This window comes from Malaclemys terrapin, chromosome 16 (genome assembly GCF_027887155.1).
Source record: "Malaclemys terrapin pileata isolate rMalTer1 chromosome 16, rMalTer1.hap1, whole genome shotgun sequence".
Taxonomy (NCBI): Eukaryota; Metazoa; Chordata; order Testudines; family Emydidae; genus Malaclemys; species Malaclemys terrapin.
The window spans coordinates 29656676-29676305 of NC_071520.1; the positions used below are offsets into that span (position 1 = coordinate 29656676).

General features: G+C 43.5%; 1 protein-coding gene across 1 annotated transcript in view; it reads right to left on the bottom strand.

The window, feature by feature from the left end:
- Positions 1 to 2833: 2833 nt before the first annotated feature.
- Positions 2834 to 19630, bottom strand: part of FOXN4 (forkhead box N4) — a 44100-nt gene continuing 27303 nt past the window's right edge. The window contains exons 3-10 of the mRNA XM_054006693.1: positions 10516 to 10676; positions 9658 to 9773; positions 9446 to 9559; positions 8195 to 8322; positions 7585 to 7681; positions 6457 to 6664; positions 4464 to 4844; positions 2834 to 3649 (exon numbers count right to left, since the gene is read on the bottom strand). Of these exons, the coding sequence (XP_053862668.1) occupies positions 3399 to 3649; positions 4464 to 4844; positions 6457 to 6664; positions 7585 to 7681; positions 8195 to 8322; positions 9446 to 9559; positions 9658 to 9773; positions 10516 to 10676 (1456 nt within the window). The 3' untranslated portion in view covers positions 2834 to 3398. The remainder of the gene's footprint in view (positions 3650 to 4463; positions 4845 to 6456; positions 6665 to 7584; positions 7682 to 8194; positions 8323 to 9445; positions 9560 to 9657; positions 9774 to 10515; positions 10677 to 19630) is intronic.

Sequence of the window (19630 nt, forward strand, 5' to 3'; positions counted from 1 at the left end):
TGAAACCTTGTGTATGCTTGTTTGCAGCATTCATTTAGGGCTAAACCCTGCAGTCCTTACTCAGGTTAAACTCTCTTTGATTTCAGTGCCTGGAGAGCAAGAGGCCTAACTATAGCACCGGCACTAGATAGTAGAAGTACGTTTGAAAAGACTTGTAGGGAAATATAGGGTGCATAGGCCCTTTATTGGATAGAAAACTTGCTGCTGTTAAAACTGCTGCAGAAAACACCAGAGTGACATTCAGCTAGTTTCCTCTGATGAACCATCTGGAGAAAGGACTACATGGTGACCAGACCTTGGGTAAGTAACATGGCAACAGTGGTCTGTGTGATGCTCTGTAGCAATTAAACATACACACTATTTTCCCTCATCCCAGGCCCCGATCCAAAACTTTCCTTGTCACTTACTAACCCTGGGGCACCTATTAGATACAGCATCTGATTTGCAGAGAAGTTCTGATGTCCCCTATCTCTTCCAGGTGGATTGGCTGAGGCACAGGGAGGTGAAGAGGTAGCTGAGGTTGGAGCCTGAATGGCCTTTCAGGAATGTGAACCCAGTTCCATCGTGGTCTCCGGAGCCATTTTGCGGGAATGTCGGGCAGCCAGTGACACTTGAGGAGGGGAATGAGGCAGTGACTTTCACACAGGCCCCCGAAGAGTGGTCCAGAGGTGGTAACGTTCAGCCCCTTCCAACTTAACCTGATTTCAACAGCTCATCTTTTTAAGATCTGTTTTCATACACAATGGATTGCGGGACTTCTTTTGTGAGAAGAGGAACTACACAAACATCAGTGGCTGCAGGTGAGTTTAGATGCAAAGATTCTCCACAGCAAGTGGGTTGTGGAGGAAAGTACATGATACGCCTTTTAAAAGTGTTATTCTCAAGGGAGGTTTGAACTGAGGGTAAGAGTAGGGAGGAGGAAAAAGCAACATATTTACATCTATTTCTATTTCAGGAAAATTCTAAATAGGTTCAAAAGTTCGCCTGTTTTGTAACCCTCCCATCTGAGGAGAGCAAGCGACTAGGAGCCAGGACTCCTGGACTCTATTCCTGGCTCTGCAAAAATGGCTGGCTGAATGACCTAGAACGAGCCGCTCCGCTCTCTGTGCCCCTCTCTTCCGAGCTGTAAAATGGGAGTGATTCCAATGGATGTCATGGTGGGTTTCAAGGCGTAGTATTATGTTTGACGTTTGATGAAAGGTACTGTATAGAAGTAAACTGTTTTAATTTGTGTGGATAGTAGAAATGAGGGACACGACTGTTTTCCTATAGTGGTGGGCTCTTTAGATAAAGTACAGTCTCATGTTCAAGAGAAGTTTCTAGTCATTTGCAGCAAACTTAGACAGTATATCAAGGATCAACATTTTCTGTGCTTACTGCATTATTAAATCAGATAAAACCATTTTCCACCAGGTAATATTCAGATAGCAATTTCCAGGCCGTTGCTTTTTAACACTTAGCTGCAAAGTGCCCTTTGAACGTGGCTTTATGTACTCCAGACTAATTTTAACACAGTCCATCTAGAATAACCCAGGGTTAGAACTAAGAAATATTTATTAAAAAATTAAAACATCTTAAATGATACCACTTACATCAAATGATCAATGTCCACATTATTGTGTTTTCTAAACGGAACTTGATTTAAACAATAAATTATGACATGGAGCATCATGCCACTTTAGAAGAGGTTATTACTTATGTGCATATTTGAAAAGATATATACGCATAAGACATTATCACATCTCATTTTCACAATGTTGATTTTCAACAAGAAAGTACCACTGGACATTGCAGTGGGATAAGATCCTGCATTGTTCATCTTCCCAGAGTATCCGTATATAGAATTTAGCAAAGGCTGACTGTTTTTTTTTTTTCTTGTTTAAATCTGTGTAATGAAAAAGTAGTGGGGCCTTTTTCTGCTTCAAAACATTCTTAGCCATAATTTAGTGTAGGGAAGAGTTTCGTCTGAATCTAAGTCGGTACAATGTTGGTACAATTATAAGGAAGTGTAAAATTGTTATCGAGGCACAATGATAAGCAAAACAAAAAATAATAATAAATATTACTTCAATGTCACAGAGGTACAAAAACCTAAACACTACATTTAAGTGTAATTCTTACAATTTGCTTTACATCACTCGTCGTTTGAACTGTTTCTTCAAATCCAATTTTAAAATGTTACCAAATACATATTAGTTTTCAAAAGTTTACAAAAAAATGCATGGTAAGAATCAATTTTGCTTAGATTAATTAGGAAAAAAGACAATTATGAATTGGTACTGTACAGTAAAAAAATATTTGGTCTGACTTCTTTTTAAAGGTGTTTCACAGTATCAAAAGTGCTTGTTTAAATTCAGCTTTCAAAATGAAACCGAAGTACTACAAAAGTGATTTAAAATAAGGTGTTGCATTTGTGATTATGAATAATTTAGTTCATGCAAATAAAGAGTTACTGCATTTAAAAAAAAATTGAACAGTGCTCAGTTTACATAATTTCTTTTCTCTTCAGAACAATAAATATAAATAAATTTACAAATAGTAATACTGCCTAGCACAAGACTCAACAGAAGCACAATACACAGGAACTATTGTAACAAACCTAATCATTTTTTTTTTTAAGTCTAAGATAAGTGTGTCATTCCTAAAATTCCACTCCAGTGATCAGTTTAATAATTCAGCCCTACTACCTCCTTCATGTTGTCAGCCCCCCCACCCTCCTTTTTTATTAAGCCCTAGGTAAAAAAATTGTGGGTTTGATTTAAAAAATTTCTGCTTGAAGCCTCCTTCCCCCTCCCCCCCCCAAGAATACATTTAAAGACAGTTGCATCAGAAAGGTGTTGACATTGCAAGCGTTTCCAGAAACAGCATGTGATCTCTGTTTGTTTGGCTGCAGTTATTTGGCTCTTTGGAAAAAAAGAAACAAATACATAAGATCAGGTGGTTCTCGGAATCTCTGACTCGGCCCGCTGGAGCAGTGAGCTGGTGCATGGGCTCCTGTGTATGTTGTGGTCAGACGGAATCTGCATGTCAGTCCTGCACTCGACGTTAGTTCTGAGGGTTGGATTACGTTGAAACATAATGTGACTCGTGTGTGAATTGTCCTAGTAAAGTTTTTCCTAACTGATGCACTCCACGCTCCATTTTGTCAGCTCCCCGTTCTTGTATCACAACAGCCAAAATCCTTTTTGATCTCAGTGAAGATGACGAGGGAGGTGTGTTCACAAACCCCGTGCTAGTACTGGCTTGATACATTTTGGCATCACACAGAGTTCTGGTAAATACCTTGCGTGATGCAGGGGTCTGCAGAAGGAGCTGCTTTCCAGCTTTCAGATCCTATCCTAAGGCCTCCCAGGGAATAGGCCTGTGATGAGTTACTTCGGTCCTCGCATCTGGGAATCTTAAAGCAGAGCAATGGGCTTGTTGCCTTGACCATTCATGTACTGTGACGAGGCTACATTATCCAGCTTGGTGTAAGTAGTGTAGAGGCCTGTGACCTGTAAGTCTGAGAAGGAATAATCACTACCACTCGAGACGGGGGTGAGGCCAGCCGTGCCCAGGTCACAGTCTGAGAGCTGGAGAGGGGAGTTGCTGAAGGCACCGAAGGTATCTAGATTGAAGCTGTCGTCTTTCATGTCTTCCCATATATTTCCTTTAAAAGAGCATAAATTCAGTCCTGTTACAGGTTTGACCTGCCATGGGCTGGGTTCAAGGTATACAATGGTCTTAATAGTAACTGTTTAACTATCTTAACTGAAAGGTTTTAATTTCTACTCAGTCATAGGATGATGCTTGTGAGCGACTAAGTTTTTGGTTTTGTGGTACAAAGGCCTTCAGAATAGCAGGAATAATATGGGTTCAGCTGGTCAGTCCACAGCTAACTTTCCTGCCCCTCCCAACCTGCTTAAAACGTATTCTTCACCCGTAATGATATTATTTATATAGCACTCTTCTCTCCTGCCATGCTGCATGGACACGACGCAGCTAATCTTCACAACAACCCTGGGAGGTGGAGAAGTGTTCCTTTTTGCAGGTGGGGAAACTGAGGCACCAAGACTGCGACTTGTCCCTGGCCACAAGGAAAGTCATTGTCCGAGCTAAGATTAGCACTCGGGCGATCCTGTTCTAGGCAGGTTCTCAGACTGGCCATGACCATGGTGCCTTTTTTTGGACCGTTAAGCCAACTCCCCCCCCCCCCCCCATGTCCCTCCCACATACACTCCTAATCGTCACTGGATACTGCACCACTGGGCTAAATTATACTGACGCATGTAGGGAAATTCAAGGTACATAAACCATGGTATTCCAGATAGGATTCTGATCTTCTATTTCAGCCCAGTCCTGCAGTATTCCAGTGGAAGTGAGCCCAGTATGTCCTACTGGATCCAGGATGTGTTTTATATGTACAGTGTCTCCATAACTAGGTAACACTGACACTCCGTGCTCCCATCCAGCTTCCCCTTTACCTTGTAGTGCGAAATCCATGATGCTTGGATCAAGAGCATCCACTTCGGTGTTCATATCTGCTGTCGCATTCAGGAAGTCTGCGGGTGCACGGCTCATTGGGTGGTGAGGAAGGGGACTCTGGGTCATGTCAGGCAGAGTATGGAGAGGAGGCGTCTGGGCAGGTGCCGGTGAGTCCGGGGCTATGCGAGCCTGGGTCTGGATCTGGTGATGCAGTGGTATGGACTGCAGAGAGAGAGTCATGGGCTGGGGCTGCAGCTTGGAGATGGAGATTCGGCCTTGGGCTGCGGTCATGTGAGTCAGTGTGGACACTTCGGATTCTGCCTGTTTACTAGGCCGCCTGCAGTTCTCAGGTCTGTCGGTGATTAGTTTGTCTAATTCCTCTGTATGGAAAATAAGCAACTGAGCATACACGTCTATCATGGTGTGAGCAGGGCTAGTAGGTCCCTGAGGCAGCTGAGGGTTTGCAATGCATGCTTTGCTTTTCAGCAGTAAATAGGGACACGCTGCAGAAGTACAGTTGTAGAGCTGGACAGGTACCTCTTACCACCTCCACTCCTCCCTCCCTCCTATACACAGGGCTTCTCTTTGATGTCTTATGATCAGGCCAGGAAAACCCTGGCCTATTTACCAGGGCAGTCAGGCTAACACTCTTCAAACCACATGGGGCAGACCTACAGTGAGCTCCTTGTTGATAGAGGTCAGGGAATTTTAATCTGACTGAGGATTTGCTAAACTTGTCTTTACATCTTAAGTATGTTTTTAGGACAGCCACATGATAGCTTCAATATTACTTTGTTTTTAAACTCTTCAGTCAAAAATAAAATGTTGTCATTCTGATCACACGTTCCAGACTTACCAGGAAAGGTCAGGTTTGGTTTCAGCCACTGCCATGCTAGTAAGAGCTTAACAAATACGCTGTTTGTTACAAACATGGGGAAATCTTGGAGCATGAATAAAAATCTCAATTCTGCAAAATAGGCATGAAATGTGGTGTTTAAAATGCAATGCTCTAAAGCACTGACCATCAGAGGCAGCGGAACTTGTCTAGAATGTCTAAAGATTGGGACAGAAGATAATCCTCTTGGATCTAATCTGAGTCTGAAAGAGCCAGCATACCCTATTAAGATGAATGGTTATTGTCTCAAGATAAGTGACTGGGGTATTTTGAGAAAACTGGAGTCAGGGCTTAGAATAGAAAATCTTAGAATAGAAAATTTAACATCTTCCGCTAGATGATCTCAAAGCATTGTACAGCATGAACTCCGCCTCCCACCCATTCTGCTAGGTGGGAAGTGGCGCACCCATTTTACAGATGAGTAGTCCGAGCTGAAGTCGGGTTTGCCCAAAATCTCACAATGTTAGAGGCAAAGCTGGATATAAAAGCCAGGAGTTCTGGCTTTCATTGCCCAGCGTTAATCACTAGACGACACTCCCAGGAGAGGTGAGGGGAGTGATGATCAGCTAGAGAAGGGCAGGGAGAGGCAGCAGCTGGGAACACGAGTCAGTGCCTGGGAGGGTCAGAGGCAGGGGAATGTAGGAAGCACACCAAGCAAGCACGCTTTGGATGAAGTGCTGAATCAAAAAATAGATTAACAAAAATTCTCTGCCTCTCCTGTGCTCCCGTGGCTCAGTTCCGATACCAGCGCTGACTATTTCACACATGGAAGGTTCTATTCCAGCAAACCCAGGCCTGCTTTTTATGCTAGATTCCTGAGAAACCTGTTTGTTTTTAGGCCAATAATAAACACTCCTGGAGTGTGCCAGAAGAGCATGGTGCACTGCTTCCCTAATCACTCAGCTAGCCAAACCAATGTCCTTGGCAGCTGCCTACATGCAACGAGCCCCACAGAGCGACCCTGTCCTCTGAAACACTTTCCCTCCTTTCCCAAGCCTGCTCTGGATAACTATAACAATTTATGTACAGCTGACCAAACCGTCTCGTTTACTGTGACTCTTCTACACAGCAAGTGGCAAAGCCCAATGCCAGTCTACCTGGATTGGCCATGCTCCTGTGAATAGCGGCCAAGTCCTTCCTCTTCCATTTCTGCATCTCTTCTTCCATCTTGTCAATCTTGGCAGGGTTGAGGGCCCACAGGCAGCCTTTGCGTGAGGTGCCACTCATTTTATTCTCCACTTTCTCAAAGCACTTGTTCAGGGAGAGATTATGGCGCACAGAGTTCTTCCAACCGTCGGGAGCTGTCTGGAGGGCAGAAGGTTGTTATTCGAATAAGCTGCTGCCGTGAGGAGAGCCGTCGGGTGGATGGACTGTGAATTCTCCATGGGGGACTCTCACAGGCCCCACAGATCACAGCAACCTGCCCACCCGTTTAGCAACACAAGCAGCTTTCAGCATATTGTACCCGGCCTCCTTATGCTGCATGTTTTTTGTATGTCACAAGGCTCTGGGCTGCACTAGCTTCCAAGCACAGTTCAAGGCCTTGGTCTCAACGTAAATAAAGCAGTTTGGGTCTGACTTACCTCTGAGACAGTCCCTCTCCCTAGGCCCTCTACCCTTCTCTCCGGTGTGCTCAGCTGAGGCTGTGCTGTTGACAGGCCCTAGACTTGCTCTTTGGGGGCCTGGAGGCAGCAAGATAGTTTCACGGGGGGACAACTGGTGTGGAACTTGCTACATGCATGGGTCTGCCCAAGGCAGAGTTTGTGGAACTGGACACAGTTTGCTTGAGAGTGGGGGGAGATACCGGCCCTTAGATGTCATAGCAATAGACCCCCTGTAAAAACCTAGGAAGATCTGAGGGAGGCTCCAAGGCTACCAAGGATGGCGTTTCTTGAGGCCACCTTCTCTCTGGGACGGGGATGTTCTTGCTTTGGGGAATAGCCCAAGGAGGGGATGGAGGGAGGATGAGGTCATGGTGCCACCTGTTGTGGCCAGGCTGTTTTCTCTGTTTATGCCCAGAGGCTTAGGCCTAAATAGGCTGCTCCCCTAGACCCAGTGTGACTCCGGAATTAAAATGCAGCCAGGGTAAAGCAGGGGAGACACGTGGGCGTCTGGGGTGGTTGGTTTTGGTACACAGCATCTTGAGATGCTACAGATTGAATGCAGTGGCAAGTGGCGAGGCCTGTTTTGTTCCCTTCAGTCATAAAAGCTTATTGATTCCTTACCTTGAAGTAGGGGAAGTGCTCCTTCATGAAGCTGTAGATCTCACTCACTGGGAGGCTGCCCGTTTTACTGTTCTTTAATGCCATTGCAATCAAGCAGCTGGAAGAAAGAGAGAAGATAAAAGCCAGTTCCCTCTTCAGACTGTGCGTGTTGGCCCATAATCTCCTCCTCTTTACCTAGCAACCTGACACCCGCCTTTGCCCAGACACGAGTGCCCGTGTGAACAGTCACTTCCCGCTGCACTCGGGGTCTCATCAGCTCTACAGTAACATTACCCAGCTTCCGTGTTTAAGGGTCCAAAAGAGATAATGAAATCTTGAGAACCAAGCTCTTTGGCGCTGTTACTCCACCTCTGTTCTGCTGGAAGGGGATTAACTTGTCAAGGTCTTTCCACTGTTAACTACACTAGTAACCTGGACAGAACAGCAGAGTGCTGTGGGAGGAGTGATGCGGATTTGCCTCTCCAGAGAAGGCTTCTGTCAAGATCATGGGAAAAGTAAATCAGTTTTGTGCTAGGAAAGGAAACGGAGCTTTTGCTGTGCCAAGTATGATACATTTATAACCAAGTCAAATGCAGGCTTGGAGCAATATCCCAGCTTGTTCTCCACTGACCTGTAGGAGTAGATTGGCTTGGGATAATGTTTGGGATGGACTTCCTGAGCAGTGTGAGGGGCAAGGCGAGGTTGAGAATATTGAGGATGGGGTCCATAGGATGCATTGTATATTGCAGCTGGGTTACACTGTATTGAGAAGAAAGAGGGAAAACTGTCAGAAGAATCATCTTTCCCCATTCCACACACACACACACACACACATAATTGCCGTGAGTTATTTCTGGCTTTGTACTGATGAGAAACAAAAGCTCCCCAAAAAGATCACATTCCAGACAGTACTTCCTCAAACAGGCTCCTGTGCTCTGAGGAGACAGGAGATTCTAACCAATCTCTCAGTCGGTAAAGCCAAGTACGGACTAAAGGACATGGAGAGTTTGTAACAAGTTCCATCCTTTCTCATAATGAAATCCCACCCCCCATGCAAGCCCCCTTCCCCTTTTGCAAGGGAGACACTTTCTATGCTGTTTAGATTCTAATTGATTCAGACACCAAATTACAGGACATCATTAAAATGAACATACCAAAAGCTTCCCAATTCCGGTTCACTGTACAATAGCACACAAGGCTCTTGCTCATCCGAATGCTATTATCAAATCATTTGTTTGTAATTTGTGACATTGTCACAGCTCTATCCCAGGCTGTCCCTGCCCCACCTCAGGTTCATCACATTTTTGAGCAATCTAGCATCAGCAAAATACTGTCCTGAAGCTCTGGAGACTGACGAAGGTGGTTTTTTTTTTTTTTTTTTAAATATCCACAGTAGAAGAACTGGGTGGGTTGTGCTGGTGCGGTCTGCTCCTGGCTGCAAAGCTGACCTGACCCGGGGCATTGCTGTTTCAGTGAGCAGAGTCATCAGGAAGCTGGCTGAGGGTGGGTAAAATGACACACTAATAGAATAAGTTTTCTTCCAATTTGGGGGGGGGGACGGGATTGTGTAGTGATAACCTGGTTGGAATAAGCAGCTGATTACTGGTTCTGGAAAGTGAACACTCCCAATGCTGAGTTTCTACGGCACGTCGCCAGTGGTAGGGGAGGCAGTGGTGTTTTTCCTTCTGAAGGGTTCCTAGAATTGGCATTTTAGAACCTGACTCTAAAAGGCACGTGCACAGAGATTAGGTTAGGGGGATTCAAGGCAATTTTAGCTCAGCTGTTCACTTTGGTGCAGAATATCTGTAGGTCTGTGTAAGAGCCTGCAAATCCGGTCTGTACAGCTCCTCTGAGATGCAGGCCGCATAGCAAACAATAGTACCTGTTGTGCATTCTGTGCGATGGCAAACACTTGCTGTGAATGAGGAGCAGGGAAAAGCGAGTGCTGTGACTGTAAACTAGGAGATGGCTGCCCTCCGACCGTGTACTGGCTCATCTATTGGGATGAAAAGACAAAAGTGTTGGTCCTATAGTCAAACATCTTTCCTTGGCAAACACTGCAATGACAATTAACCCGCTCAGGTCAGCTCTTACGTTTGCTCCATGCGATGTAATAGTATTCAGTCCCACAATTCCCTGTGGCAGACTGGCCTGCACCTGAATCATTGCTCCCGGAGCACCTGTTGAATGCATATTACCTGGCACAGGACCTATTCATGAAAAAGCACGTGATGAACGCACCCACACAAAACTACATCTCTGAAAACTTAGTTGCTATTTATTTTTAAAGCCTTATCTCAACTCTGATTAGACTCCATGGAAATAAGACTGAACTCAAAACACACTGCAAGGGTGACATCAGATGCCACTGAGAGCAGCTGCTGCTGGGATGTTAGGTGACAGCTCTCTAATGATTTTGTAGTGCCATTAGTGTATGTGGCATTTTACAAAGGGTAAATTATACTGAATTACAATTTTTGCCCCAAAAGCTTTTATAATCTAATGGCATAAATTGCTCCATAAAGCGAACACAAATAGGTGTGTTTGCTGAAGTAATGTTAAGACTAAGGAGAAGTTTGGTGACCATTAACTGAGAGGCTGTATGAAGTGCACAGCTGCAGGATTGGTCAATTCTCATTTTAGTGATGTTGAAACAAAGGCACAGATAAATGACCATTTCCAGAGATACTGAGAACTTCTGAAAACGAAGTCCTTGCGCCAAGGTCACACAAGGAGACTTAGCTGGGCATAAAAGTCAAGTCCAAACTCTTCGATCTTTGGTCTAAACCCTAGTACGCACTGCCTCTTAAAAAAAATACACAGGATGTAGTGCTTCTGGCAGAGAGCAAAATCTACTGTACTTACTGTGAAAAGTTACAAACAAGAAAGCTAGTTACAGAGCGTTTTGTCTCTCATTATTATTATTTGTCATTTAACAGCAGGGCAAGTTACCTGTCTGCTGCAGCATTGACTCCTGAGAGCTGATGCTGAAGTCCATTCTTCCACTAGCCATCTGTTGTAAGCGAGGAACATCAACAGAGGTCAGCCATGACAAGGACTGCAAGTCACTTGGAAGGTCTTCACTCAACTGGGATGGGGCAGAAGCCAAGAGTCTGCAGGGAACAAGGTGAGATGTTAGCAAAGAGCACAAAGATTCTGCTAGATTGTCTAGAGGTAAGAAGGATGTCTTGGGGGGCCCAGCCTAATGCAAGTTAACAGTAGATGTGGGTCTGAGTTACAAAGTTGAGATGTGGCTCCAAAGCTCAAGATGTGAATTTTTGGTTCAGGCCCCATCTCCCATTCATAATGCCTCCATGTGTTCCTTTGTAAGAGGGAACATTTTATTTAGCAGGCTTTGAAATGTTTCTATTTTGAACCAGGACCAATTTAGGAGACTGTTCTGTTGAGATCTCCCTGTAGAACAATATAGTGGTCAGATGAACATTATGAAAAGTATATTTTTGCATGAGCGAGAGAGAAGGGCATTAGCACTGCGGTCAGAGCAGCAGTGCTGAACTCAAGTGCTGCTGGTGTTTCCATCTAAAATTCTGCTTTTCAGAGGTTAAAGTGGCTGTCAACATTCAGCCCGTGCTGTAAACGTTAAGTTGTCAGTCTAGGAGCACTTGATGCTTTAAAAAAGGTCCAGTTTGGCGTACTAAAAAAAAATACTTTAATTTAAAATAACCCACACAGAACATTGGTAATGGAAAATTGACTTCAGTGGGACCATTCCTGTGCTCAAAGTGTGTGCTTAAGGTTTTTTAGAATTGGTACCGAAGTACTGAAAAGGAGTGATTGTTTTGTACTTATCTCAAAAATTACTTTAAAACTTGGGGAATGGAGGGGTGAAGCAGTAGATTCATAATGTTCTAACCACTCTGAGAAACTTTAAAAAGAACCATCAGTTAGCACGAGATCTTTAAAGGGTCTCTGTCCGTTTCCAGATGGACACTGCAAGGGCAACTTTGGCTGAGAATAAGATTTTGTAAAAACAAGTTTTTTTATGGAACTGTTTCTCCATGAACTTTATTTTAATTCCAAATCCACATTCCCCTGCAGCATCTGCAAACCAAACAATGCAGCACTGTGCTAGTGTATGAGAACCAGGAAGGGAAACTGCCTAGAAACAAAACTGAAATTGACCATTCCCCCCTACATGCATGTGCACACACAGTGATTGCAGTAACCTAAGGACATTCCATGGTTTAAAATAGGATTTTTAACCTGACAGTATTCCATTAAGTCTGAAACCCAGCTAATGACAAGACTAATGAGGAATTTCAGCACCTGCACCCTCAACGGCCTTTACTTAGTGGGCCCTTTGACAGACTGAAGGAGCTTCTTCCTTGTGTATCATGTGGATATCGACGTTTCCAAAGGAGAGAGGTTTTTGTTGGTGCTGGGAGCTGGGGCGTGATGCGAATCCCACCTTCAAAGGCTCTGTACCGTGGGGACCTTCCCTCCAGCTGCAGCAGAGTGCAGTGCTGTGTGCAGTTCGAAAGCTTGCACCTTCCACCAATGGAAGTGGGTCCAATAAAAGATGTTACCTCACCTACCTTGGCCCCTCCTGCAGTCAGTCCCAGTCTCTCTCAGAAAATCAGCTGCAGGGGAGCAGCTTGACGGAGATGCGAAATGCATCTCCATTTGCCCCCAACCGCCTGTCCCACAGCCATACTCTCTCCCGAGCACTTCCAGCCCACGCGAGGCTGGGGAAAAGTGCTCCTGCCCCAGGAGCTGAACATGCTTCTGCAATAGCCCCCCCAACCCCTGCTGATTTGGGGAGCAAAGGCTTTATATCCTCAACAGGACCGTAACTGCCATGAACAAAACGACATTAGAGTAGGTTAGATTAAAACCAGCAATATCCAGGAAGATCAGAAGGCGGGCTCTCAGCTGCGGTGTGCTTTGTTGTCACAGGGCATGAAATATTGTATTCAGAATTAAATCCTGTTCAGGTTATAACAGAAATTCAGATCTAGCCCTTCCTTAAATCAAACATATGAGGGCTTCAGAAACCAGCACAACGCAATCTTCACTATAAAGCAAAATCTAGATTGTGGGATGAACTGCAGATCTCCTCCATTCGGGCCTTGGTGAGATCGAATGGAATTATACTCAACTTAATTTTTTAAAACAGCCTTCGATGTGCTAAATCTTCAGATTGTAAGAGTTTATGACTATAAATGCAGACTATCTTAACTGATAAAGCCAATGAAAAAACAGCCCAGACTTCTCTTGGTGAAAAGTTCCGTTTAGAAATCTAATTTCTGCACATTTTGCCCCGCTTGCACGTGCTGTGCTCTTAGAAAGACATGATCAACTTTGTATTACTGCTGATAAAGAAATGCACGGCATAAAAAGCAAAAACAAACACATTTACATGGAGGGCCAAATTGCAAAAGTCCTTACTTGATTCAAAGCTGCCAGTGAAGTCAGTGAGTTAACATGATTACAAACTGATGTCCAGATTGCGAGATTGTTTCTCATGTTGAATAGTGCTGAGGAAGTCAGAGGGACTCCTCAAGGAGTCAGGAACTACTTCACATAAGTAAGGAGGATATCTCTACATAGCCCTGAGTAAGGACTGCACAGGTTCAGCCATTGGAAACATGTTTCTATTTTGGAAGAACACAGGTTAGCCTGAGATTGTAGATTCTCTTTTTAAAACACCCTAACTGAAAACATTATCTAGTAACAAGTGACCTTTTAAAAAGCCAGGTGCACAGCACTAATGTGCATCCATTGTCAAATAGTGATACAGAGGCAGTAAATAAATCTGATTTCTGCTGAAGCATCTTGTATGTTTTACACGAGTCTAAATCAGCTTAACATAAAATGCCAAAACAGCAGTGTGTTGCAGCCCAAAAGGCTATTGAGATTTTAGCTCTTTCTAGTCAAGATTTTCAGCAGTTCAAAAGTTCCCCAAACTCTGTTACCCGGTAGATCTCTAAAGCAGAACTTTATTTGTTTGCACAAAGATTTTAAAACACAAAACAAGCAGAAGCCAAAGCTCAATTCCTGGCCAAAAACGTCTTCAAATCCTCCTCCGAGTCTACCCTGGTTTCTTTCTCCTACTGTAGTTATAGTGCAATAATTAGCATTGCCATGGTTACCACTGTTCAGTTATTTTGTGAGGCCTGGGACTTAAATGCATAAAAAGAACATCAGGTGACCACTCTCCCTACTTAGTGATTGGCTGGGTTGTAAGTAAACAAGAGCATTAAATGATTTGAAAACTGGGCAGGCTCATGTCGTTTGCAACAGTTGGACCCGTTCATTGTAAGCCGATAACCCATTGTGCTGCAAACGACTGTTGCCCAGTGGCACGTGGCCTCCATTGTTTTTGGCATTCTTGCTTAATTGTTTTTTTCCCTCCTCCTTTTTACAAACTTCACATTAATCTGGCTGAATGACAGCCAACACACAACACACACACACAGACACACACATGCCATCTGGCACCCTGGTCCCTGCCAGTCCTTCCAGACAAGTCAGCTCCTTCAACAAATAATGGGGTCAGATGGGCGGTGAGGGTCAAAACCCATTGCACACGCCTCCTGTCAGGAAATGAATCTGCCACATGCCCTCTCTCCACTCCACAGCATGGGCTAAACAACTCCGAAGGGGAGGACCACAGAAGCCATATTTGCACAATAACCTCTCTACGTTTATCTCTTTGGAAAACTGATAAATTCCTTTGCTTTATGTTAACGTTAAGTGGATCCATCCAGCTCTTTCTAGAAGCCTAAATGATTAGTAATCCACTTTGTGTGGTAAGACGTTGTCAGAAACCTTCACTGCAAACAGCCTGAACAGGGTGCTGACTGAAAAATAGGAAGCTCAAGATTCTCCTACTTCCTAGTATAACATGAAGAACAGCTTTCCTTTTATACAGCAGCCTTAGTCCACAAAATCACAGGCCAGTGTGCAGACCGTATATCGGGAATAGGCATGTACCTCCACTGACAGAGACAGGGAAGGGTTATAGACCATATTTTAAAGATCTGATTTACTTTTAAAGTTCATCTATCAGTCACTATGCCCCATTTTAAAGCAGATACAAGGATACAGTGAAATAGAGCGCTCTGATCCATTTGTAAAACAAATGTGATTCTTGTGAGGGAGATTATTTTAGCCCCCTCCATCCTGGCATAGGCTTCTAGTCTGAATTTGACTTTATACTTCCCATCAAAACAAAACGGACTTCTGTTTTGTTCAATTAAACAGCTTTGATGTATTCTCTTGCAACTATTTTTTAAAATAGACTGACAAGTATTCTAACAAACATTACTAGTTTGTAGTAAAATAGTAGAATCTAAGCAGGTTACCAAAAACACATGTGGCACAAAGGGATTATTCTTTGAGTTGTTCAAAACAAATGTAAATTTCAGCAGTAGTGACTTCAAGTCACTTCAGTACTGCACATTTCACAGTAACCCGATCCAGGCAATGAGCACTCAGACCTTTTACAAAGATTAACACAGGGAGAGCTGTCCTATCGCCTGGTTTTTTAAATGTACAAATATACTATGCAATATAAATTCAACTCCTCTAACGGTAGATGGGTTCTGGGTATGTCTTTGACTCTTAGGGGAAAAAAATACAAATCAAACCATCTGCTTTAGTTAAACCATGCATAGTAGTGGCTAGCTGGCAATTTATCTACTCATGGAGTTCAACCACCTTCCACCTGTGTAATCCTGTGGCCCCCTCCCAACCTACAACTATATAGATCTAACTATCTGTTTGGTATATCTCCATTGTATCCTTTTTCCCTTTTTTGTCTTAAATTAATGGTAAATGCTTGGAGGCAGGGCCCATGTCTTCATGTGTGTTTGTACAGCCCCAGGTACATGTGGCTCAGAGGAATTTAAATACCAATGGGGTATACCGCTAACACATACTTACTGAAAATGTCTAGGGAGTCTGCCAGCTTGCTTGCTGGGAAGCCCTCCATTTTTGGAAAGCAGTTTCAGTTCAAGATGGCGGCTGTTGCTGAGGGAGCACATTGTGCTCTCTCCTGGAGAATTTATGGGTGTTTTTTGGGTGTTTTTTGGTCTGTACTGCCCTAAGGCTGTATAAAGGCAGCCTGGCTTGTAAGCAGAATGCTCAGGCTGAGGTCATTAAGCTCAGATTTGAAGGTTAGGGATGGTCTAGGAAAGTGGTAAATTCTCAAACATTTTCTCAGTGTAGGGTGACCGTGTCCTAGAGGCTCTCATGGAAACCTCCACTCACATTGTGGTCACAAAGAGAACTTCCCTTCTCGTTTGTGATTGCAAACATCCCTTAGGCAACTGCACCAATTGCTTACATATTTTAGCTGTCTCCAATGCAGGAAATGTTCCGTCATTTAAAAAATGAGTTAATTAGTCACACTGTCTGCTCCTCACTTTATCTCTTCTGTTCTTCTTTCTCCTTTACCTCTGCAAATGCTTCCTTGCCACTTGATTCTTGTCTCCAATGCAGCAGAAGCATCTCTCTCTCCCTTTGGAAGTTCCTCTCCTGCTAATGGCTGACTTGGGTCTCTGGTAACAAATCCAGCTTCCCCTGCGTCTCTTACATAGGATTCAGTGCCCCCTACATACAGGCAATGAGGCGGGCTTGCTCCTTGTTCCTTTTCTCATTTCTGAGTCCCCTGGAAATAAGCTCAGCTAGTCCCAGAGACCAGACAGCTCTCCCTGGACCACCACCAAGTGCTCCACCAACCACAATTTAGGAACCCCGGCATCAGGGGTAGTCAATGGGCAGACCGTGGGCCAAATCCGACCGCCAGATGCTTTGAACGGACCCTGAAATCTTTTTATTTACTTGTTGTTGTTGTTGTTTTATTATTTTCTCTGGAGTCTGGACCTTGACCAAAAAAATGTGGATCTTGACAAAAAATAACTGACTACCCCTGCCCGGCGTTAAATGATACAGGGATTTGGGGAAAAAAACCCAAACCTGGTCACTGTGTGCAGTGTTGCTGTTTCACTTTTCCTTTTTCTTACAGTACTTAGGATAAAAGTACAAAACTCTTCAAAGACCTTGAGCAAAGATGCTTAGCCTCTGGTAGATGTACCTTAACAGCTATCAAAATGGTTTCTACCTTTCAATTAAATTTCACGGTGCCCCACGGAAGCAGATCAATATCGGGGGGGGGGGGGAGTGGGGAACTGAGCCATAAATGAACTGCATGATTGCCCAAGTCTCACAGGAAGTCAATCGCAGAGCTGGGAAGTGAATCGGTAGATGCTGACACCCTGCTGTGCTCCATGCAACAATCTTTCCCTGCTATGGATGCTATTCTGCCAAATGGACTCATGTTGCGTAGCACCTTACTCTGCAAGTTCTTCCATGGAAGAAAACGTGGCTTCTTATTTTGCTCTTGTTTTCATCGGATGTCCCTTGTTTTATCTCCTGATTACCAACGTTGGACTGACTTCCCTTTGCCCTGCATCTGTACTGGTATCTACTCCAGTGCCAACTGAGAGTAGAATGTCACCAGGCTACATTCACTCTGCACAGGTGTAAATGACCATGGGTTTGTGTACGCTTGAAACGCTGCACCTTCAGCACTTCAGCTTAGACACTACCTATTCTGATGGGAGGGGTTTTCCTGTCAGCCTAGGTAATCCACCTCCCCATGAGGCAGTAGCTTGATTGACAGAAGAACTCTTCTGTTGACCTAGTGCTCTCTACTCCGGAGGCTAGATCGGCTTAACTATGCTGCTCCAGGCTGTGGATTTTTCACACCCCTGAGCAACATAGCTGGGTCGACCTAACTTTTTAGCACAGACCAGGCCTAAGTCAGCAGTATTACCCACTGCCTCAGGGATCCAAGCATTCTAGCTCACGGGGGATGTGGGAGAGCTTTATAGATAAAAGGATAAGTGTTCTGTACCACGAGTATTTGAAACTTCTTGTGATAACTGAACACTAAACCAAATTCATTTTCTGCCCTGGGTCTTGAACTAGGTGCCAAGCCCCTCCTGTGAGGGGTTCAGGGTCCTCTGTACTGCTTTCATTGAACGCTGAGGGGTCTTGGAACTTTGCAGGATGGGGCTTATAGACTGGCAGAGCTAGAAGTAAGAATTTTGTAAATGCAAAATAATTTGAGGTGCAAGGGCCATCGCTTTTTAATTTACATTGATTAGTAAATTTCAGGAACTGCATGGGCAACAGTTGAGGTAATCCACTTAAAACAATTCTCAGCACCTTGCGTTTGACGCGTTTTTAGGAAGTCAGTCTCTCTCTTCTCTTTTTTTTTTTTTTTTTAAAGCAACTAAGGTGATAAAATCCCTCAGCCATATCACGGGGTCAAGGAAATGGACACTTCAATTCTCTTCAGGAACAACTACTGTTGTAATAATTATGTATTTGTAACCTTTTAGCTGCAGCATGTTTTATTTTAATGCAAACTCCCAGATCCTGACCGTCCCCAATGGTGAATATTGAAAATATTTAAATCGTAGATTGCTCCTCACAGATCCAAATTCCAGACTTGGTTTGCTCATGTTGTAGCCTGACTTCCAGACAGACAGTAGTAGTTTCTTACAAGCACCTTCTGTCACAAAACATTTTACAAACAAACTGATATACAAGCAGTAGACAAGGCCCTTTCTCCACCACTGAAGTGCAGCTATCTCTGGAATGGAACTTAACAGCTGTTTATGGCTCCAACACAGCAAGTTATTTAAGCATGTGCATAACTCTCCATCTCATTGCTTTCAATAGGACTACAAACATGCCTAAATCTCTTGCTGAATCGGGGCCTATCGGAACAAAGCCACACTACATAACCATTTAGGATAGGAACTGAGGTATATCTTAACCAGATGAATCTGGGGGATGGTGGGGGGGAGCGGGAGTTTGTTGGAAGTATGTAATTACGTCAGTTGGAATTTAGCCAGGATATCTAATGGGTTAATGCTCCTGTGATAATTTTGTGTATTTATATTCCTGTAACACTAAAGATTTATTTATTTATTGAGGATGCGCTTCACCCAGTACATGACGCAAGTAAAGTAGATATTTTCTATTCCTACAGTCAGTGCTTTGTGACTATTTAAACACCTTTTGGCTAAGAGCTACCTATTTAAACCCTTATTTCTAACCTAATATGAATAGTGACTTTATACCTGCATTGCAAGTCCTTCAAAAATATTGTACAAGGCTGCTCAAATAAATCAGAAATAGGGGAAGTGTGGATGCTGTTATACTACACTACACTGAAAGTCCAACAACCGTTACACAAAGTGATAAGCTACAGACAGTAGTTTTATTTACTATTTGTTAGGTGATTCCTTAAGCTAGAAAAGTGACATTTCATTTTAGTTAGTGACTCTTTTAAAAGTATTCCTTGCTGTACCAATACACAAGTATGTTTCTTTGACTCTTTTAAATTTGTATTTGCATAAATGCTGATTAGGCCAGATGAATTACGCTTGCATTCCCTCCTTATTCTAGAGGCATATGGTCCAAACACAGCATTTTAGGTATGTCACTGTTACCACCCTGTAATAGGAGTAGGTTAGTGATTGGCCAAAACTAGTATGCTGCTGCTATATTTTAAAAACAAGAAGAGTCAAATGTGAGCAAGAATGGTGAATATTTCTTAACAGTGAATTTTGTGACTTTTGTTAATATCCCACCCTTAACAAATATGTACTTTATCTGTGAAAATATGTATGGCTTTTTGAAATGGCAGTTAAAATCAATTCAGACCTTCATCAGGAGGTGTTAAAACCTGGATTACAGTAGTTGGACTAGCTCCACAGTCATTTCTGAGGAAACTTCCACAGACAACACGGGGGGGTTTGCCTGATACTTTGTAAACGCAGACAGACTACAGTGCAGAATCAGATCCATTATATAAGACACTGAAGTCCTCTGGGGGCAGTTGGTTCTATGGTCAAGTCAATCTAGATTTAAGCCGTTATAACAGTTAGAATAGTTCAGTATGTATTTTAAGACATGTCCCTTATGTTATTTGATAACCATATTTCCCCACACCTCCCCACAAGTCGGTCGACTGAATCTACAATCAATTGATTTTTGGGGAAAATGCGTAGTTTTGCCCACCTGC